We start from the raw sequence: 22,261 nt of genomic DNA, 5'->3' as shown, positions 1-22,261 counted from the left end.
GTTATAAGTAATGGATAAAATTGAGGATGCAGCCACAGCTGTTGCTGGCTCAGCACCTGCTGACCCCTTGAGCAATCCCTTCTCTCTTCAAGGGACTTTGACACCTTCTGCTGGCTCTTCCAGAGAGTACTCAGGGAACACTTTCATCACGGCACCAGGGCCTCTCTGTTAGCTCTGGGATCTCCCACTGTTAGTTCTGTGTTGCAGCAGGCCCCTCAGCTCTTCTCCATGCAGCACAGGTGCCCTCGCTGCCACTCAGCTGGGGAATGGGGATGGGGAAGACAAGCCTCTCAGTAGTACCCAGGAGAAATGCTCAGAAATAGGGCTAGTTGCAGCAGGTTGGGCTGTAAGGAAGGTCACCAGGGTCACCAAACACTTTTGCCAGCCTCCCTCCCTGTTCCTGTGGGATGGGTTGGTGCCACAGCCCTGCAGCTGCTGGAGGAATGCTGGTGGGACTTCCACGTGGAGGAGGGACAGGATCTGGTCAGCACCTTCTATTCCTTCTGTTTCTTGCAGCCTTTGCAGCATTCAGAGCAGGTGTGAAGCCTTTTCCTTCCCTCGCTGGAGGTGAGAGCTGGTGGGAGACTATTTTCCAGACCCCCATGGAGATACTTCCTTCACTTTGCATGGTCTCTTGAGTAGCTTGGGAAGTCCATGATGTGCATTTCAGCTTGTGGATGTGTATTGTTCCCTCTCCTGCCCTAATTCCAGCCTCTCCCTGTTGTGCTGTGTTTTGATCAGCACGAAGTATTTGCAACAGGGGTAGGTGCTATGCAGGGACATGGAGCACGAGGGGATCAAGTCTGCCAGCCCAGGTGGTTTTACACGGGGAGCACAGCCCCTTTTCCTCACGTGGCTGCCAAAAAGCAGCTCAGAGACCCAGGGGCTGCTCCAGCTGAGGGCAGTGCCCCCTTTCCTTGTGGGAAAACAAAGCCCAACCCTGTGAGGACAATGTCAGTGTGGTTGCTGCGGCGGGAGGACACTGATGGGGTAGGACAGCCTGGGACCGCCGAGGGCTGCAGAGCTGATGCTGTCCTTCGGTGCCCTCTTTCCCCCTCATGCACCTCGTCCCTGCCGGGGGCTGCGTGACCTGGTGCCAAGGGCTGAGGAGCTGCCAGCTGCCATCTCCCTTCCTCTAGTGATGGGTGGCAGAGCCCCAGCCCTCTCTTCGTGCCCTCTTGTCCTCTCTGCAGGGAAAGCCGCCTGGATTCTCTTTGCATACAGGGAGTGCTCATCGTGGCAGGGCTGGCCTTGCTGTTGCCATCTCTGGGTGGGCTGTCGCTGTGTTTCCAGCAAGGCAGTGGAGAAGATTAAAAGCCTGAGTGAGCAGAGCAGCCAGGCTGAGCCAGGAAGCATCAGCGGTGCCTCTGTCAACACTGCAGCCGAGGAAGGCAGGCAGCTCCTTAATTATTGATTGCACTTATAAATAAATGCTGGGACAGGGAAGAGAAGGTTACAGCAGAGCAAAGAGCTGCTTTGAGATGGGGGCGGAAATGTGAGAATGTGGCTGTTTTAAAGGTCAGACAGTTTTACATCTCCTTTGTAAAACTCAGTGATATTTGAGGTGAGGACTCACCTTCCTTGGGCCGAAGCGGGCTGGGGGAAGCAGCATGAGAGTGGGGGCAGTGAAGGAAGGGAGTGGGCAGGGAACGCCGGCTGCAATGTGGGACAAGTAAGGAGACAACAAAATTAGTAGAGCAGCAAATCCCAACCCGAGTGTAAATAATTCCTCACCATGTGAAAAGAAGGTCTGCGTAGCTTCTGGTTTATCTTCCTGTTCTGGAGCTGTAATCCGTGTAACCTCTGGTGCAAAGGAAGAGGGCAGTGTGTGAGAGGAGGCTGGGTGAGGACCAGAGTGAGATGGAGATAGCAGGACCTGTGTCGAGGACTACAATAGCAACCCCATGTCTGTGCAGCCTCAGGATTGTCACAGCCAGCTGAGAACACATGTGGGGCTTGGGGTTGAAACGGCAGCAGGGCCTGGAGGATGACAGCCCTCATTGGAGCCCTGAATGCCTGCATGCGATGGGACTTCACAGCTTACTCTGGAGCACTCCTGCAGGAGGGATTGCAAGAGCTACAGGGGCACAGGGTGCAATACAGAGCTGCGCTCAGTCTGCCCCAGTGCAACAGTACAGGCCTCCCTGCAGCCCCTCTGCAATCTCAGGGGAGACATTACATGTGGTGGGCGGCAGCAGCCCAGCACCCGGGGCTGGCCCATGGTTGTAGCTTTCCAGAGGAGCTCGGGTTGCAGCCTATCAATTGCTGCTCTCAGCAAGTGGCGCAGAAATATGGGCTGTAATAGAATCTCCAGAGCTGACTGCAAAGCATGGTCATCCTCACAAAGTGAGCTGGCCGGCTGTGAAGGGCAGGCAGCACAGGCAAGCACCGGGATTCCCCATGAAATGCCTGTGCTGCTCTGGCTCATGCCCAGCCGTGCACCTGGGGCTTGGCCACCAGAGCCAGGGTTGGAGAGGTGCTTTGGGCCAGGGGCTGCTCTGACCCACAGCAGGCAGCATGATGTTCCCTGCAGGCTTTCCTCCCTATATTTTCACTATTTTTTCCTTCCTTCTCAGCTGCTGTTAGGAAGGGATGTCACTGAGGCGGTTTATAAGGAGTGACCATCTTGCTATTGAGTGTGACAGTGGTCTTCAGCTTCTTCTGGCTCCAAGGCAGCTGGACAATTATGGGTCACTTCCAACTTGGCTCTTCCCATAGGCTCAATGAACTGTGCAAAACACAGGCCTGCAGCAATGCCAGGAGTCTTGGGGATGTCTCTGAGACACATGCTGGGGATGACCCTCGTGGGATTACACATGCAGCTGGAAAAACCAGGCCTGTGCTCACTGTTCTGCTGCCAGCTCTTCTCCTCAGCAAACCCTGAGTGACTCGTCCTACCATTTCTCCCTGCAGGCTGCCTTTCAGGTACTCCTGATGCCTTCCCTAGCAGGCTCTCTTTGGAGATACCAATCCATCTAGGGCTCCGTACCCTCCAATCCCAGCCCTGTGCTGAGGCTGCTGCACTGCCAGAGAGCAGGACAGGGACCCATGGTTGCTAGGTTTGAGGGTTATGTAGCCTGCAGAACCCCAGCTCTCAAACCATCTGTGCAGCTCTTCCAGCTAGGCAAGGCCTAATGTGGTTGGTCCTTTACACAAAGTCAGGTAGCTGCCTGGAATTCGGGCTGGCACTCACATGCATTGCACATGCCCTTCAGGGACCTTGGAGGTCCATCTGGACTTACGGAGCAGTTGCCAACTTGACTGCACCTGTTCACAGCAAAAAACTCATCACTTCTTAATTAGTTTCCCACTTCCCACTGTCCTGTGTGTGCACACAGCCTGTGCTGTTTGGAGTTGCAGTGTGTGCACAGAGAACTGCTTGCACCTTAGATCTCTAGTAAGGGAATGTAGGCTGCTATTTTGGTGAGAGAACTATATTTAAAATTCATGTTTCATCCCCTCAAGCTCTCTCAGCTGAGCACCGCTCTACCTACTGCTGAAATAGAGAAAGGTGGCAGCTATGTCTGTAACATGGAATGGATGTGTGTTGTCCTCATGTGGAATAAAAATGGGAGGAGGGGGATGTAGTTCTGTACACTGGGATTTAGCCAGGAGAACAGCATGAAATGTGTTCATCTAGGATCAGTGATGATCCAGCACAGCCACATCTCAGAAACCAGCATTTCTACTGCAGGAGCCCCGGTGCCTCCACAGAACTGTGTTTGGTAGGATGAGATGCTTTCTTTCCTTCAGTTACAGGGCAGGTTTTGTGCTACAGAGCTACATCAAGAGCACGACTTAGTTATGCTGCAACCTCGTTGATGACCCATTTTAATTTTTTGACCATTTTAATCCCCGCAGGCTCCGAAAGAGGAAACTTTTCCTTCATGCCTCTGCTCAGGACACCTGGGGCTTATTTCTCATGGTGGGGTTGGCTCTGCCACTCTGGTGTGGGGAGCCACTTTTTCCACGGGATACAGGAGGAGGATAACAGAGCTGGGATGTCATACAGCTGGGTCACTGCTACCCACTCATCTCAGCAGGCTCCTCCCCCAGTGCTGAGAGTCCATCAGATCCTGCAGTGGAGACAGGAGACCTTCAAAAAGCCCCCGAGGACACCACCACTGCTCTGGAAGTCTCTGCTGCAGCAGCTCTTGGCTGGCCAGGTAAACACTGGTAGGGGCTCGACTTGCATCTTCGCTGTCTACAGAGACATTACCTTGAAGGTCAGCACACAGATCCCTGCATGTTAAGGGACCAGGCAAAAATTTACAAGGTGCCAGCAGCTTTAAAGTTGAAATTAAAAAAAAAAAAAAAAAAAAAAAAAAGAAGTTAAATCTGTAAGACTGCTATTGGCAAGCTCAGGCTCTGCTTTTGGAATATGATGCAGAAGCAGCTCAGCCTCTCCTCCTCTTCACACACCTACTCCAATACCAAGAGAAGACATCATCTCTAGCAGTAGCTATTAATATAGTAACATGAATGCAGAAGCAAATGGGAAAAGCATTTTCCCAGTAAGACACAGCATTCCTTTCCCTTCCCCATACCTGGTACTGCTGTGGCTGGAATGAAATACAGCAGCTGTTCAAAAACAGACATTAACAGTATTTTTAACTGATGGCATGAACTGTCCCAGTCATCCCGATACCCAGGAACCTCAGCTCACCATCTCCTTTACTAAAAGCTCAACCTTAAGCTCCCTGGATGGAAGTAATGTTTAATGAAGGAGGCCTAAGGTCTATCCTCTTGGTGCAGATGTAGGAGCTGTCAGTGCTGTGGTGAAACATAAGACACCTCTCTAGGTTGCTCCCCATTCCTTCTGTCTCCAAGATGTCGTATCAGTATCAGGCACTTAACCAAGTGCAAGCTCCTGCTCTTTAGACAGCCACCTTTCTGGCACTAAGAAAAGATGTGTAGGAGTGATACTAAGTCTTAGATTTGGGACAGGACAGCTGCTGAGATGAGGAAGGAAATCCCTCATCCTCTGAACACAATTAAATCCACCACCTTTCTCCCCAAGGAGACTGTTGTTCACTGAAGAGAGGAGGCTCTGCTCACAGCAGATACAGACTGCTAAGAAAAGTTGCAGATGTCTCTAATCAGGAAACAGTCATTCCCCACTATATCCTCTTTACTTTGCCTTATTTATGTGACAACTGAGCAATGGGCAAATACATCAGCCTGCCGAGCTTGCCCTACAAACCTAAGCTGAGAGTAGCAGCTGAGTGCAAGTGCACTGCTGTATCCCTCTGACCAAAGTGTTACTGCTGGGTCATGCATGTGAAGCTCAGTTCTGTTCCAGCCATGCAACACTGTTAGAACCCTGCCTACCTCAGCCACCTAACAGTCTGCTCTCAGCTACCAGAAGCTCATTATGTCGGTCTACCAAAGCTGCTAAAAATCACTTCCTGGCTCATCATCCTCACCACTGTGGGAGTGCCCTTCTTTCACAGCTTCAAACATTCTCACATAACTAACATTCTAACTCCCGCTACGCTCTTTCTGCTTCTCACCCACTAACATCACCGTTCTTCCAGCCCCCCACGCCCTAGAGCACATAGATACTGCCTCCTCCTAATTCCACCATGCCAGGCAGTCCTATCTGCTGGTGAAATTCATCTGTGTCAGGTTGCTGCTCCTGCTCACAGAGTGAAGCCTTTCTGCATCACTATCCTGTTGTACCTCCCAATCAGCTACCACGTGTGACCTCCCTATTTAGGCTGGTTTCTAACACAAAGGTATTCTGGCCAGCAACTCGAGGCATCACTCTAACAATGAAGTCTGAGGAAGCAGTGTGAAAGGAAAGGATTTAAAAAGGAGCAGAAGTAAGAAATGTGAAAGAATGTGCACTCAAAGCAAAGAGGTGGAGGTTGGGATGACTTTTTCCCTTTGTGCGTTAGTACCAAGGACTGACTACAGTACTAACCATTGCATAGGCTATGCAAAAGGTCAAGCACACAGGCGAGGAGAACTCTTTTTCCCATTTCTAAATTTTAGTAGTATTTTTATCAGGGAAGGGTGTGGTGAGTCCTTCAGCAGGATTGGACTGCTTAGACTAGAGCATATGTTGCTTTCTGGGTTTACAGGGACAGGAAAAAAAAAAAAAAAAAAGGCGCAGATATGAGAAAAAACACTCAACAAAACATCAGAGAGATCAAACACTCTCCATCCTTTAATAACTTTGGGATAAGACAGTCATGCTCTCAGAACTTCCCAGTACTGGTCTCGTGACAAGAACTGCACTATTCCAGAAGAAGAAGCTGGTGCCTTCTGAGGCTCAATCCCCATATGCCCGTGCTGAGGACAGACAGCATCATTCTGTTAGTGGCATCAGGAACAGACTCTCTGCTCAGCCCTGATGGCCAGGTGCCAGGTGCTCCAACGCAGTGGTTGCAGCAGTGTTCACTGTGAGAGCTGCCACACCTTTCATATCAACTCTGCATCAAGAATCCACATAGCTTACAGCTGTCCTGCTACCAAAGCATCAGTTATTTCAGAGTTTACTCCGAGCGAATTCCAGAGCAGTAGTCAGGGCTCCCTGCATGCCCTTGGCATTTCCACTGCCCTTAGCGACGACAGGAGAACCTCCTGCCTTGCCTTCCATCTGTGTACAAACAGCCACGGCCCAGTCAGCAGCAGAGAACACAGGGAGGCAATTCTGGGGAAGAGACACACACTTTGGTCTGTAGAGCACTCTGCAGTCTGGAAGAAGGAACACCTTTCTCCTCTCACCCAGCCTGGACCCTCGCTACCCGGGGGAGACGTGACCGAGAGGAGACTGAGCTTACGTGTTAGCGCTACGTCCTGCCACTGGGCAAACATGTGGATCTAGGGATATTTGTGCCCAGCAAAAACTGGAAGATTATCTGGTCCCAGTACAGTCATTTCTGGTCATTCCTCAACATAATAAATCAGCGACACTAGGTAGAAACCCAGGAAAAAACTCAGCTGGGACCTATTGAGCAGTGTACCCAGTCCTCCTCCGCACGCAGGCTCTATGTGACTCTGCCAGGGTTCTGCTTACCTTGGACACCTGACAGGCACAGAGCACCTCCCCAGAATCCTGAGGGCTGAGCAGCAGGACTGATGTGCCAGGTGACTTGTCACAAAGCTGGTTCACTACCTTCATTAGGATCTAGGAGAGGAAGGAAAAGGCAGGATCAGAATACAGCAAAGGAGAATGCTGTGCAGCTACCTTTGACTGCAGCCAGCCTCTGAAGTATTGCTGGACCAACACACAATGTGCTTTACTCACAGACAGGGAGTCAGCTGGGACAGTATCAATAATGACAGGTTGGTTGCAGTGTTTTGCTAGCAGCCTTTGTGCCTTCTCTTCAGCCTGGAGGAAGAAGCACACAGCACTTGAGTGGCTACAGGTGGCATAGGTGACTGGGAGGAGTATATAAACGTGCAACACATGTATACAGGGAGTGGAAGTGCTGTTCTGTATGACAGAGGGGAGATTTATGTTAGCAGAAGTCTGGAGACCTGTACAACCCTCCTGCCTCAAAAGCAAGCAGAGATTTCAAAAGGGACAGTGACATGTTCAGTTCTCAGACTCTCTCCTTGGCCTTTGCACTGCCACATGTATAAAGGCAAGTTCCTTTGACAAGATACTGCTACTTTAAGTAAAGGAGAACATTAAGTCTGCAATAAGAATTTCGTAAGGATTTTTAATATAATCATGTAAGTTAGTAACAAATACAGTGGAAAAATCACAGCAACATCCATATGAACGAGAGAAAGGCTCTTCTGCCACTCTACTGCATGATCTTGTAAAGACCATTTTCAGGGCAATGTCATCTTCTCCATGCATTAACAAGCAGGCAATGCCTATCTACCCGCTGGTATTTGCAAGAAGTCCTATCCTCACAGATAGGACAGATATCAGGATTTTGCACATGCCAGAAATGCAGTCAAGTCACTGCATTTTATGAACAACAGCCCTGTCAGTGAAATCAACTCAACACAGGGCTTACACTGCACTGTGTGATTGCACCCACTTTCCCCTGCCTTTTGATGAGACTCCAGACACTGAATTGCAGTGAACTGTGACAAATACATGAGGTTCATTGGTGGACATCACAGTGCTATTAGCAAGCTACAGTGAGTGTGCTGCTTTCACAGTACCTGCTGCATCTCCAGTTTCTTGATGGCTGTGTTGGCAGTTCGCTGCAGCGATTTGAGGATGCTCTGCAGTTCTTTTCTCTGCCACTGGGGCATTGTAGTGCTGGCCACCACCTGCAAGACAGTCTGCTTTGTAAAGATACTGAATTGTAACTAGAAATAAACTGCTTGTTCTCTGGAAGCTCAGACTGGAGCCTGTCCTCTTTCCAGACTTTCCTATACACATACCTGATCATGCCAGTCACTCACTGCAACAGTTTTTTCAGCTAGGCATCTAAAATCTGGGGAAAAGCCTGGAAACCCTTTTTTTACTGCTTAACTCTCCTCTAATGTTCCCTCTGAGAGCTGAGGCACCAAGACACAAGTTGAAATCTTTGTAAACAGAGGCACCAGCAAGTTGCAGCTTCTTTCTATTGACCATAGTAATATGTGAATCTCCTAGAGAAGTCATTTTGTCTCAAGAGTCAGCAAATGCTGGGATTTTTCTGTATGGAATGTAATCCTTACTTTGGTTAACTGTCCCACTTCTTTGGAGAGGTTCTGCATCTCGAGAACAGAGGTGCTGCTCCTCTGCTTCATCCGTATTGAGACAGAGTCCACTTCCATAGCCAAGCACTGACCTACTTCTCGGGCCTGGAGAGAGGGAGAGAAAATGTTTCAGATGCTGCAAGAGAAAGAAACATCGAGGATGGAAAAAAAGAGGGAGGTGGCATTGAAGTACTGCTAAGTATCCAGGGGGAAGACACCTATAGTCAAGCTTTAAGAATGACAGTCCCCCAGAGACTCTGGAATAGAGAGCTCCTCTCTAGATCTGCAGCCATTGCTAGATGGTCACACTTGTGGGACCAAAGCTGTCATGTAGCTATGTTTCTTCAGCAAGAAGTCCTCATCAGGATTTCAATGACAGAAAAACTGGGAGGCCCTTTTACTTTTTAGTGCATTAACAAATGCATTATTGAAATTAATGACTGAAGAAACTAAAGAACATTAAAACTAAAGAAACCTCACACCTGACATTTCCTGAAGACGAGTTCAGCTGGTCTTGGCCCATTTCTTATTGCTTTCACCAACAATAGCTAATGCAAGCTTTTTTCACTCCCTGACTGCTCTTTGTGCCCACAATGGTAGTGGGAGACCAGGACTGCAGAGAGCATATAGGAAAAGCTGTGGACAGAGAGAACTGCTCTGCCTAGCTGGATACACATCCGTATTCCAGGATACTCCCCCACACCTACAGCCTTCCTTGTCTAATTAACACTTAGCTCCTTTCAGGGTCTCTTCAGGTTAGCACTTCCAGCAAAGTATACAGATGTGCCCTGCAGCTTTTCCTTTCTCTGCATTAAGAAAAAAACACAGTAGGAATAGAGCAGTGCAGGGGATAGCCAGCCAAAAAGCAATAGATTTGCAGGGGTGGGCTTTGCATCTAGTCTTCCCAGTTCCACTGGCAGTGAGTCACTCTGACTGCAGCCTGTAAGGAAATGGTCAAGGCACAGGGACCCTGAAACTTCTGCATACACAACAAAGATCTCACAGGAACAGTAATAGGTTGCTTACGTTTTATACAGACCCTATCAGATCAGAATTACAGTTTGGCAGGAAAGAGACTAAAGAGAGAAGAAAAAAGTCTGTAAGAATGAGGGCAGAACCCTGTAGTTATAGAAGCACAGGTCCAGCTGTGATAGGAGCTAAAACCAAAGCACAAAGGATTACACCTTTAAATACCTGCCTAGTGATTGAAATTTCTAGTCCAGAAGTCTCCTGGCACTCTGTGCCGAATGTCTATCTTGGAAAAGGGGGTCTGAGGGAAGGAACGAAGGTCAAAGAGACTGAAGTCTAGGGCAGCTGGGGAGTGGATATGAACAGTGAGGGAAAGCAGCTGAACTGTGTTCAGGGGTAAAAGAGAAAGTGAGATCAGACATAGCAGTGAGGCTCCAGCCCAAGCAGAGGGAAGTTAATTGCCCGAACAGGAGCCTACAAAGTTGGATTCGGCTGAAATCTGTTTCTCCTTTCTTACCTGTTTGGCTTGTCTCCCTGTCACAGCAATGACACGACTAATCCCTTTAACAAGCTGACGTTCACTGACAATGGCCAGATCCTCCATTGCTCCTGTCTGTAGAAGGTGTCTGCAGAGTTGACAGAGAACAGGAAAGAAACAAGCTGCTCTCTGGGAACAGAAATCAGGACGACTGCTTTCATTTTAGCCACATCTTCAGGAGGACAGTCTCTACTCAGTCCCAATAACTTCAAACATTTTTCATTCCTAAACTCCTGGTCAAGCAAGAGACAGCAGAGCTGAAGCTACTCCAGAAGAATCTTTGTGCTACCTTCCCAACAGGCTACTGACAAATATATATATATATATTTGACACAGGGAACTGATCACCTTCCCTCTCTTCTTTGGCTATACAAAAATGGATATGAATACTACAGTGTCTCAACGACTCTGTTACCACAAGCAATTATTTCAGACAGCTTAATTAGAATCGATCATCTCCACTCCCATGCAGTTTCTTGTCCTGCTCCTCCCAAGTGACTAGAAACTTGCTTATTTCCAGCTTTATCTACTTAAATGCCAATTTGTTTCCATTTTTTTCCATGTCAGCATCATACTAAGATTGATTAACTCTTCTTCTACTCTAGTGCTAGAACAGGGCTAAAATAATCAGGTTGGACAGTAGTTCTTACAAGGATTTACAAAGTCTTACCCAGACTGGGTCTGGAGGGTCTGGAGACCTCCTGCAAGCTCCAAACCAAACCAAGTGTGAAAGGACACAAACCATGTTTCACACTCTGCTGCAGCCTTGCAGCTTTCAAGTGGATTTCAGACTGTGAAACAAGGAAAAATGCTTTGTGTTTCATTACTGTTTTCTCACCCTGGCATTCCGAAAGCTCCACAACAACCCTACTCTGTCCCTGTTTCAGGTAAAGAAACCCAGTTGCACAGGAACACAGTATGGAACTTGGAAACATCTCTCTTTACCTCAGCCACCAGTGCTCCCATATGAAGTCTTGTATAGAAGATCCTCACAGAGATCCTCACATAGGCCTGGACTTGGCATCAGGGTGGGAAACAACTCGAGAATTACAAGGGCACAGTCTGCCCACAAATACACCTTTTTGACTATTAGTAAAAAGATACTTACGTCCCACAGCAGAGCTCCACAGAGGTTTGCATTGCAGCCTGAGTGTTGCTGGTTAGCACAGTCTCCACGGGAATTCCCAAGGACACCATCCTCACTGGATCTGGATACCCCTGACAATGGAGACAGGGATCAGCAGTTACCATACAGTCCTTCAGGGACACTTACAGACTAACCACATGGCTTCAGAACCCTGCCTTACTTTATTCTATTCAAGAGTGATTTCAGAGTCAGGCACCATAAACAGCCTGTATGGGGAGAAAAACAACTGGGTGATGCCAACAGCTGTTAAGTCTGAAGAAGTGGGTGGAAAGTCCATGCATCACCAGTCTCCACACATTATAATGTAGTGCTCCACACATAATGTAGCTCACCTCCATCCCATTTATCACCGAGTTTTAGGAATCAGTTACCCTACAGAAACCTCCTGCTTCAGTATCTTTTATGACCCTGATGATTTCAGCTAAAAGAGAAGGCTCAGAAAGAAGCGTCCTGCCCTCCTGTCATACCTCGTCTAGAGCACGGAGTCCCTGAACTCTTCTTGCCAGTGCAAGTGGGACCTCAGCCATATACACAGCCTCATTTCGCTTGATCACATTCTGGACCACCTGCTCCACTTGCTGCAGCTGCTCCACGGTCACAGGGCCCTGAGGAAGTAAGTCTGCCTTCAGGAGAAGCCTCCTGAGAACAAAGGAGCTTGGACACATTACTTTCCCATGTCTCATCTTCCCTGCTTGTAAAAGGCAATAGTGAGCATCAAGTGACTACAGTGAGAGGAGAAAAAACCCTCGAAGAGAAGGCTAGTACTGGGGTACTGGCACTGCTGAGAACCAAAGAAACACAAGTCCAGTCACCTTGACATTAAAGTCGAAGCGCAGTTGTTCTGCTGTCACATGGGAGCCTCGTTGCTCTGTGCTGTCACCCAGAACATGGCGTAGAGCGAAGTTTAGCAAGTGGGTAGCAGTGTGGTTTGTCATGCAGGCCAGCCGCTGGACCTGAAAGCACCAGATGATTTAGCATGGAGTGCTGGTTCTTCACACCTTGGGGGAGCAGATGATGGCACAAAGAGATAAGATGAAGGTTGTATGTGAATGGATGGGAGATGATGGTGGAAAAAAAAAAAAAAAAACAACAACAGAAACAAGTAGCACAGCTGTCAAATGAATTTATGCTACCAGGCATATATATAACTTCTTTTCCCACGGGATGACCTCTGTAAAACAGCAAAAGCTAGACTGGATACTTTCAGACAGACCTGCAGCTCATAGCACACTACAGACAAAGTCATTTGCAAGTTTCCCCCTCCTGCTGCATGTTGTAATAAAGAACAGTCAAGAGACAAGGCTCTGATATGAATAGCTTACTCAGGACTTCACAAGACTCTCAAAGCGAGGCTGGGAAAGGGTTAAGATTACCTCATCCACAAAGAGCTGCACTTGGTCTCCAGCACGCAGGGTTTCTACAGCAGTGACTTCATGGATCACATAACCACCACAGAGACGAACTGACTCTATAGGGAAGAGTACGTCCTGAGCAAAGAGAAACAGAAAAGTGAGTTAGGACACAGAACATCCTAGATACCTATTTGACCTTACTGGGAAACATAACTCTTATTACTTCCAAAGAGACAGGAATGGGATGGGAAAAGTAGGGACAAACCAACATAACCAGAGTGCCTCATCCCTTCCCTGCATCCAGCCAATCACTGCACACGTTGAGACTGCCAGTCTGCAGTGTAGAGGCAGCCACACCAACTGTGCTAATGAATTTTCCTAACAGGGATGTTTGCCCATGAGAAAATGCCAAGGCACATGTCTCAGGCATCCAAAGTGTCACTTCTGCCTCATCAGGCCGGCAAGAGGAACTCAATCCCCCCTTCAGCTTAGGAAGATGCGCTTATTGCATTCTGTAAGGCTGAAAAGGCAGCATCAGTGCCCAAAGATTCTTAAGAGCTGGAATGTGAGAGGGAAGAAATACTGCATCCCACATAACTAGGGCCAAAGCCCTTCCTCTGGCAGGGTAAAAAAAACTTGCTTCAGAAGTAGAATCCTCTCTACATGCTTTTCAGAGAAATAAGGGATTTTCTAATATGTCTTCAGTTGGGCACTGCGTGCAGTTGTCTAGGACTGCCCAGAGACCAGTTACTCTTCTCACGGACTCTCAGATTATTAATTGCATTCTCTTTGCATTGCTGCTGTGGCTGTTAAGAGTGCAACACATCGAAGGAAATCCTAGGAATACTTCCAAGACTTTCACAGCAAGAAGAAATCGTAAAGAACTGAGAGAGAGAGACAACCAGAGCTGTACACCCACTTCTGTGAGATTACTGCTGTTTCTCCCCTAGCCCACCAACCCCAAGGCACGGACAGGAAAACTGTCAAGAGTTAGCAGCTTGCAAATTAAGACAATAAAATGGCCCATCACTTGGAGAACTCTGGCCTCATTGTCTAGGAAACCTTGGGTTCCACCAGCAAAGTGTCTCACCTGCTGTCCTAAGCGTATCAGGTAACCTTGGTCAGAGTCTTGCCCACCCTGCTCTGCATAAAAGTTAGTCCTGTCCAAGATGACACCACAGTGCTGCCCTGCCCCGACCTCCTTCTGAAGAGACTGATCTCTGTACAGCATCAGGATGGTGGCCTGGCACGGGCTGAACTCTGCCAAGGAGAAGAAGATGGCAGCAATCAGTGCAAGCACCCTATCAGATCACACCATGAAAAGAGGCACCATTTCTCTGTGCCATTCCTACCAACACACAGTCTATAATGAAAGCTAGCACTTTCCTTTGACTTGATCAGAGAGGAACAACTATTGGCCAAAACGACAAGGGATCTGCTATTCAGAATCAAGTCATCCAAACTTTACCACTGTAGAGCAGGTAACAGTTCAGGGATACCCAATCTAGGTTCACAGGAGCTCAAGAAAGACATGGTGGACATGCCTGCATCGTGTCATATTGCATACTTGCATGACAGCCTTCGACAAGGAGAAAATTGGCTTGATGGACAAGGGAGGTCACCTTCCCTGATTAAAGAAGCTACTCTGTCATAGCATTCTTGAAATCAAACTCAGGAAATATGGACTGGGCAGGTGGACCATAAGGCAAGTGTATAACTGGCTGGACAGTTGGGCCCCAGAAAAAACTGCTCAATATTTTGAAGTCCAACTGATATTAGGAGAGCTACCTGGAGACTGAAATTATGGCCAACACATTTTAACATCTTCATTAACGACTGTCTATGACAGGATGGGATGTATGCTTATCCTGCTTGTGTCTGGCAGCAATTGGTGAGACTGGCTGATACACTGAAGACCAAGGATGCTTTTCAGAGAGATCTTGGCAGGCCAAAGAAATGGACTGAGAACAACCTTGGGCTTTTCAAGGGCAAGCTGAACACAAGTCAGCAGGGTGCCCTTGCAGAAAGGAAGACTGCAACCGGCTGGGCTGTACGAACACACAGTTAGGTCAAGGAAAATGGTTATTCACTTCTGTATGTGGCATTTGTGAGACAACAGCCAGAGTGCAAGGAATTCTGGCTGTACATAAGGAAAAAATCTTTCAGGCTAAGAGTGATTAAAAAAAAATAAAAATGGAACAAGGACCAGAGAAGCAGTGGGATCTTCATCCTTAAAGATACTGAAAGCCTAATCAAAGAAGACCCCAAGCAACCTGTTCTGAGTGTGAAGCTGATCCTCCTTAGACCAAGAGACTGGACATTCAGAGATTCCTTCCTGTCTGAATTATTCCATGATTCAGTGACTGATGAAGCAAGATAGTGCTAGTTTAGTAAATTCAGCCAGTGCCTCCACTGTGCTCTCTCTGTAGTTTGTCTAGTTTGAGCAACACAATTGCTGTATAGTTTGAACTACCTCATATTTTGCTTGATGTGGGTTGTCATCAGTACACTGGATAACAGGCTGTACACAGCTATCTAATTGCTTGCGACAGCCACACCACCTCTCACTCTCTGTGGTTCAGCTTTATGCTTTCCTTAGAGCATCAGCAGCCCCATTTATCTCAGAAGACAAAAAGCCTGCACTGGCATCTAGTGGCCCGCCAAAGAAATAGCAAGAGCACAGCTTTAAGCACCTACCAAAACACCTTGCATAATCTTCATTCTTCACAGCACTCAACTCAGAAGCCTGATTGCTGGGGACGGACTCATCTCTAGCAGAAACCAGCAGTCACTGCCTCAGCATTGCATGGTAAGACCTACCCATTTCTCACAGCCTTATTACCAGCCCAGCAATAATAACAGCAGCTACTCTGAGAAAAGTTACGAGGGCCAAGAAAAGATGCAGCAGAAAGGTGGACAGGTTTGAACTAAGAAGTACGTTTTCTCCTGCATGTACCAGGTAGTAACAGCAGGGTCATGAGGGATTCTTGCTCCCTTAGGCAGAGTTTGCCCAACGCATGGGATCTTGACACTTACCATACTGCCCGTGCTGCCCAAGCTTGTAGGAGTATTTTGGAGAGTCATCAGTAGCAGGTATGTTGTCTCTCTGTAGCTGAGCCAGAGAGTGCACATCGAGGTGCACAACAGTGCCTTCCAGCTGTTGCCCTTCCTGTGGGCCACGAGCCTTCCGCTGCAGCAGAGTAAAGGCAAAGTTAGATGCAAGGTAGCTGGGGAAATAAAAACCAGTAACTGGAGCTTTTTAAGGCTAGAAGCAGCTTCTGTCATCTTCCTGGGAAAGGCTAACTTAGCTCCATGCTGACGCAGGCTATGCTAAACCAACCTGTCCCTTCCAGCCTTACAAGCACTCAATACAACTCAGTGCTAGCCTTCAGGCAAGCCATAAGCAACAGATAACATAACACTACCTGCACAGCTTGCTTTGTAGCTATGAAACTTCAAGGCCATTAAAGCTCAGAACAGTGAGGCCTTGATCTGATTACTGTACAAGGCAGGCAGTACAAATCTTCCAGCACTACGGAACTTGAGGGGGTTATATAAACTCTTCATAAATCACTTGCTGTTTGGGCTATCCAAGCTGGCTCTGCTTTGAGAGCGTTGAACTGCATGACTACGAGAGGTTGCCCCTAACGTATGTAATTCTGTGACAACCTCCATTCCAACCAATATTGTACAACACTGATACTCATCTGAAAAGAATCACCAACAAATACTTCTCAGTTCTACAACTACAGGCAAGAGCAGTGGGAACCAACTGCTGCTTCAGATTCACTTCCCCTTCAGGGAAAAGGGGCATAGCCCTGTGGTGCATCTAAGAAGCCTCAGTAGCGACAGGAATTTTGACTCTGGGCACACAGGAGAGGGTAGGCTCTGAATTATCCTCATGAAGAGTGTGTCTCTTACCTTAGCATCCTCTAGAACAAGCTCATTAAAAGCAGCTGAATCCAAACAGATTCCCTTTTCTTCAAGCATCAAGTCAATCAGATCCAGGGGGAACCCCAAATTCCCATAGAGAGACCAGGCTACTTCAGCTGCAGAACAAAAATGAAGGATATGAACTATGCATGAGCATGGGAGATAAAGGCATCTCCAAAGTTGCTTGAGTGGGACTAATCTGACGTGTGCTTTCGAAACTGGGTTCACGCGGGCTGTGTGCAAATGAACTGATAATGAGAAAGGGCAGAGAAGCCACACAGTTTTTAGTATGGGACTGAGTACAAACACAGCTGCTAGCCACATCTCTGCCAATATTCAGTCCAACACATCTAAGCAGGCAGCTCCTATGTTGTGCCCTGGGCACCTCCTTTCAGCTGTGTCTTGTAAGAATCCAGTTAATCAATAAAGCAGCAAAGGGAGTTTCTAACTTTCCCAATGCCTGGTTCGTTGTGGGAATGATGTACTAGGAAACAATTGCAGTCTAGAGAAGGGAGCAATATCTGCTTTTAAATTTGGCTTTGGAATGCCCAAGGCTGGAATGTCATCAAAAGCACACATAGGAGGGTAGCTACAGTTTTGACCACAATGCTTGCAGTGACCTGGATCAAACCATCTTTAAGTGCAACTTGGCTGAAGTAGGAGGCTTACCTGGGAAATTTGCAGAAGGCTTCATCTGCTGCACTGTCCGCTCAATGATGCGCCTCCCACGCTCAAGGGAGGACAGAAAAGCAACTTCATTCTCATTGATGATATCCATAACCTGCCCAAGGAACAGAAGAAGGGATAACCATAACATCACTCTCCAGCTCAGCTCAGCCCTGCCACCTCTGGGCTCGCTGCTAGAGACAGCTCAAAGCAATCAAGTGGATGTCTAATGGGTGCTCTGTCTGCTTGAACCAGCATCCATTATTTTGTATCTCTGATGCACTATTAAACAGTGTCAAAGTCATTATTCCTCCTATCACCATCCCTGATAATACTTACCATCCACCTGGGAAGAGATGGATGCTGACAAATGTTCCCTGTTACACATTCGTTATGTGACCCAATTAAAATTGCATGGCTGAAACAGAGAAATTGCCTTTCACAGCTGCTGTCAGCAGAAGCAAGCAGGGACTAGCCTTAAATCCCCAAGCCACTTTGGACAAAGGGTACTCAGGCTAGAACAGGCTGTACTTGCATTCAACAAAATAGCTGCCCTAGCTTTTTCAGAGCAACAGCTGATTTTATCAGAACAAGGAGTCCCTGCTAATGATCTAATAGAGCTCCCACAACAAAGTCCACTAAATATATTTCTCAAGCCCAGGCAGTGCCCACGATGCGGAAATGGTCCCAACACATCCCAGCCTATACATGAGAACCTCGCTATGGAGTAGGCTATGCAAAATCCTCCAGCTAAGATCTGTGAAAGGGCTAGCTTCTACCTCTGAGAATAGTGCCTTACAAAGTCCATGAGGGAGGGAGGTTTCTTTCCAGGGTTTCTGCATTGCTTACCTGGTCTGCGTTCTTCCTCAGCTCTGGATAGGCATCTCCCTGTAGAGTGAGTATCAGTTAGAGGTAACACCAACCTCAGCAGCTTCCTTGGGGGATCTCAAAGAATGTCACAAACATTACAGAGGTGTCTCATGAAGCTGAGAATGAATGAAGCTCCAGTGCCTCAGAGACAGTTTCACAGTGGGAGAGTCACATCCATACTTACAGCTGCTGTCTCCTGTCTGTCTCCCCATAACCCTACTCAGCTAACCCTTGCACAGCACCTCTGTGGCAAACACATCCATTCCCAATGACAGAAAGCACTGTCACTTAGGATGTTGTTAGAAATCATGGAGACCAATCTCAGAAAGCTTTAACCAGATATGACAGCTTGGAAACTGCTGCCCTCAGGAAGCAAGTGTATGCTTGCATATATTTATGCTTATTTGGGCTGCTGACTGTATCATTAGTTACAATAGCACAGTTCCCCATCACAAATGATCCACAGACAAGAAATGTTTACTGTTATAATGCACCAGATATACCCTGCTGGTACTCTGTTCTGTCCAAGGTTGTCTCCTGACATTGTACAGGATACGGACATGGAGCTGAAGAGAATGTCTGATACTTGTCTTCCCTAAAGCAGTAGTTCTTACTTACCAGCACTTCCACTACAGTAGGCACAAGGGAGGCCAAAAGCCCATGTGGAGCATGAAGGACTTCAGAACAAAAGCGAACAGCCCTGCGCAGAATCCGACGCAGCACCAGTCTGAAAGCAGGGCAGAATTCAATTCCCCAAGCAGCATGTGAGCATCTCTGCCCAGCACCCACAATCCAATGCACCCCCACACGCAACCCCTCTTTGGCCTGACCTAACTGCCAAAGGTTGGCTGCTCCACATACTCTATACCTAATCCAAGGATGAGATGCAGGTCTGAACCTCTTTCAGGCTCTCACATGAATCTCTCCATATCTTTGGTCCACATTATCACTTTCCCTTGGCTCAAATTCCCTTCTGGACCTAATTTCCCTACTGGAAACTATGCTGTTTCCATATCCTTACTCTGCTCCAGAGAAGCCTGGGTAGATGCCATCAGTGATGCATACACACAAGGTCCGCACATGATCTGCCACCACACGGTAGGCCATATCCACGTGCCCAACATCCGCATTCCCAACCAGACCTTGGTATCTGGGCCCCCCACAGCCCTGAAAGAGAAAGTGAGGAGACCACAGATCAGCAGAAGAGAAAGGCTGCAGAAGGAAAAGTTCCAATGCAACAGGCAGCCAGCTACACTTGACATCATGCTTGTCAACTACTCAGTGAATCTAAGACAAATTGATTAAATCCTTCCAGAACATTAGAGACCAAAAGCTTTGTACCTAAGACAGGTCAGCCAATGTCCTGGCCCTAAGAAATCTAAGACACTTCGAATTAAAAATGGATCATCAATGCTGCTTTACTAGTGGATTTCCAGTGTGGAAGTTACCCTGAGTTTCCCTGTCTGGGGCCTGGCCAGACATACCTCCTGTCTCACAATATTGTGTAAAGAAGGCAAGGCTGTAGTATGGCACGAGGCAAATAGCTTGCTCCAGAAGAGCTTTCACTTAGCTGTGACTCTAAACAGGATCACCTTGTGAATGGCATCCAAGATGGGAGTGAAGAGATCTGTGTCGTAGTTGGATCGTTTGTTCTGCAGAACTGTCACCAGCCTTTCTAAGCCCATTCCTGTATCCACATGGTGCTGAGGCAAGGGAAGCAAATTCCCTTCCACCTCTCTGTCAGCAAGTTAGGAAAAATAAAAGGCAGAAGAAAAGCACCAGTCAGTTCTGGGCAAAGAAGAGATGTACTTGAGTTGCAGAAGATGGGAGTGCAATAAGAGAGTGACAGGGGATAGAAACAGCAGGTAATCCAACACACGATACCCAGGGACAAGACTAACAACAGCCTGCCTTGGCATTGACTGGTAGCCAGGCTCTGATCATCAGATCATCAGCATATATTACAGTGGGTCGAAAAAGGGTTTTTCTAAACAGCAGTATTCTCACCCTGCAAGTTTCTCTGCACTGCTGCAGACCTGATCTCTGGTATAATAATTTAAAGTAAGAGTGGATAAAAGCTAAGGAGAACCACGAGTCTCAGAGGACACATCCTCCCAGCTTCTCCTTTGCTTCTCTACTGCCACCTCCTGGAAAGAAGTGAGGTGCCTAAAAGCATGATTCAGATGGCATGTAACAGAGAAAGGCACTGGAGTTCAGAGGAGATTCCTGGTACCTGCTATACTGCATGAAGACCAGGTTCCAGATCTCCACTACATCAGGGCTGCCCTGGTTCACCAGTGCTGAAGCATTTCTACCACCACCCACATGGTCATAGTGGATCTCCGTGCAAGGACCGCAGGGACCTGTGTCACCCATCTCCCAGAAGTTGTCCTTCATTGGGAAAGGCAGCACATGGCTGGCAGGCACTCTGGAAAGGCAAACAACAGAGATGGCAATGTTGGTGCGCACATGCAAAGCACATGTTAGACTATATCACGAGGAAAATTAAAAGGATAGATCCTCCCTGACTACTACAAACTCAGAATCCAAACACATTAGGACTTGTTTGCTTCTGTCCGCATAGAATTAGCATCCTTAGCAGCAAAAAGCTGTATCAAACCAGATAGGACCCTAGTTAGTGCTGAGAATGGCCATCAAAACCAGCCTGGCTCCTGCTGATGGAGGCAGATGTGTCACTGGGTTCATGGAGCCACTTTTCTCTTTGGAAAGAATTGCACTAGGGCCATGACATGAGGAACAAGACTGACCATTACAAATAGCACTGAGCTGGCTGCCTTGGGCCCAAAGCTCACATACAGCCTAGAACAAACTCCCAAACTGCAGTGGCTTTATCCTCACATTAAAGCAGCAATTGCTAGCAGAATGCAGACTGCACAACTCCTCGTGGAGAAGAAGTAAAGGACCACAGACATCTTTAGCACACTGCATCCAGGTTAGAAAGCCAGAGGCATACAGCCACAGACCAACTGCACCTGAGCAGTAGCTTAAAGGTAAAATGATCCAGAGGATGAAGAGTCCAACTTTTAGTAACCCAAAGGAAGAAACAATTAAATGAGTTGAAGACTCAATTTTTGGCTGCCACAGCTGTCTTCCATCAATTAAAGAACAAATGAGAGACTGTGGAGTCCGGGATGTCAGTATATAATGCTCAAAGCTCCTTCTCTAGCATGCTTACCCCAAGCTGAGCCATACATCCCTGCACTCCTCATCTGCGCTCAGCCCCAGTGAAGAGTCTCCGCCAAAATATGTGACGTAGAGACGATCCTTTGGGATCTCATAGACCTCTGTCAGGAGCTCCCAGGCCATGCTACACGCCTCCTCCTGAGCAGACAGGGATACAAAGGAAGCACAGGAATATAGAGTGGAGTGAGAAAAGGGAGTTCTTCAAAACGACAGGCACCAAAGAAGCTTGTTTAGCTCTAGCTCTCTGTAAGCACTTGCAGTGATTCAGCATAGGACCTGACCCCCCCAGCTTCACGCCACAGAGTTTGGAGCTGTAGCACCATGACAGAGTGCAGCATTGGTATCACAGTACAGCTACGATACTGTAAGAAAAGGCCTGCACGTTCCCCAGGTGAGGACTTGCACTTGCCACCTCACCTTGAAGTAATCCCCAAAGGACCAGTTCCCCAGCATCTCGAAGAAGGTGTGGTGGTAGGTGTCACGGCCCACGTCCTCCAGGTCGTTGTGCTTCCCCCCAGCACGCACACACTTCTGGCTGTTCACCACCCGCCGCTGCTGCGCCAGCTCGCTGCGGGGATGCGCCGTGCCCAGGAAAACGGGCTTGAACTAGAGAGCACGGGAAAGAGACACCTGCTATCGCCGGCTGCTACCCACGCTCATGCAGGCAGAGAATCCGGGAAGGGCTGGGCCCGCACCTGGTTCATGCCCGAGTTGACGAAAAGGAGGGTCGGGTCGCCGCGGGGCCGCACGGGGGCGGAGGGCAGGCAGCGGTGGCCGTACTTCTCCTCAAAGAAGCGGAGGAAGGCGGCGCGGATCTGCCCCGCGGACGGGCAGGCGGCACCGCGGCGGGGGCAGCGGGGCCAGGACCTCCGCACCGCAAGCAGAGGGAGGCGCAGCGGACCGGCTGCAGCCATGTTGGCCGAGGGC

General features: G+C 48.2%; 1 protein-coding gene across 3 annotated transcripts; it reads right to left on the bottom strand.

Annotated features, from left to right (window-relative positions):
• Positions 1-6,154: 6,154 nt before the first annotated feature.
• Positions 6,155-22,248, bottom strand: AARS2 (alanyl-tRNA synthetase 2, mitochondrial). Of its 3 annotated transcripts, XR_014882055.1 has the most exons (23): positions 22,030-22,248; positions 21,752-21,940; positions 21,327-21,472; positions 20,364-20,558; positions 19,723-19,867; positions 19,152-19,297; positions 18,749-18,857; positions 18,110-18,148; positions 17,264-17,375; positions 16,583-16,710; positions 15,698-15,851; positions 13,752-13,921; positions 12,683-12,796; positions 12,122-12,262; positions 11,777-11,914; positions 11,271-11,380; positions 10,142-10,250; positions 8,635-8,760; positions 8,131-8,241; positions 7,256-7,339; positions 7,025-7,135; positions 6,789-6,920; positions 6,519-6,658 (listed from the first exon to the last, which is right to left on the bottom strand). XR_014882055.1 is itself a non-coding variant. In XM_010706968.4 (22 exons), the coding sequence occupies exons 1-22, from the start codon at positions 22,246-22,248 to the stop codon at positions 6,494-6,496; spliced, it is 2,961 nt and encodes a 986-aa protein (XP_010705270.2). In that variant the 3' UTR covers positions 6,155-6,493. The 3 variants fall into 3 exon arrangements, 2 of the variants coding, with proteins under 2 accessions (XP_010705270.2, XP_085075566.1); XM_010706968.4 differs by lacking the exon at positions 6,789-6,920 and having other exon boundaries at positions 6,155-6,658; XM_085219440.1 differs by lacking the exons at positions 6,789-6,920; positions 21,327-21,472; positions 22,030-22,248 and having other exon boundaries at positions 6,155-6,658; positions 21,752-21,892.
• Between the last annotated feature and the right edge of the window lie 13 nt (positions 22,249-22,261).

The sequence above is a fragment of the Meleagris gallopavo genome, chromosome 2 (genome assembly GCF_905368555.1).
Source record: "Meleagris gallopavo chromosome 2, MGAL_WU_HG_1.1, whole genome shotgun sequence".
Classification (NCBI taxonomy): Eukaryota; Metazoa; Chordata; class Aves; order Galliformes; family Phasianidae; genus Meleagris; species Meleagris gallopavo.
This window is presented reverse-complemented; position numbering and strand designations above follow the sequence as displayed.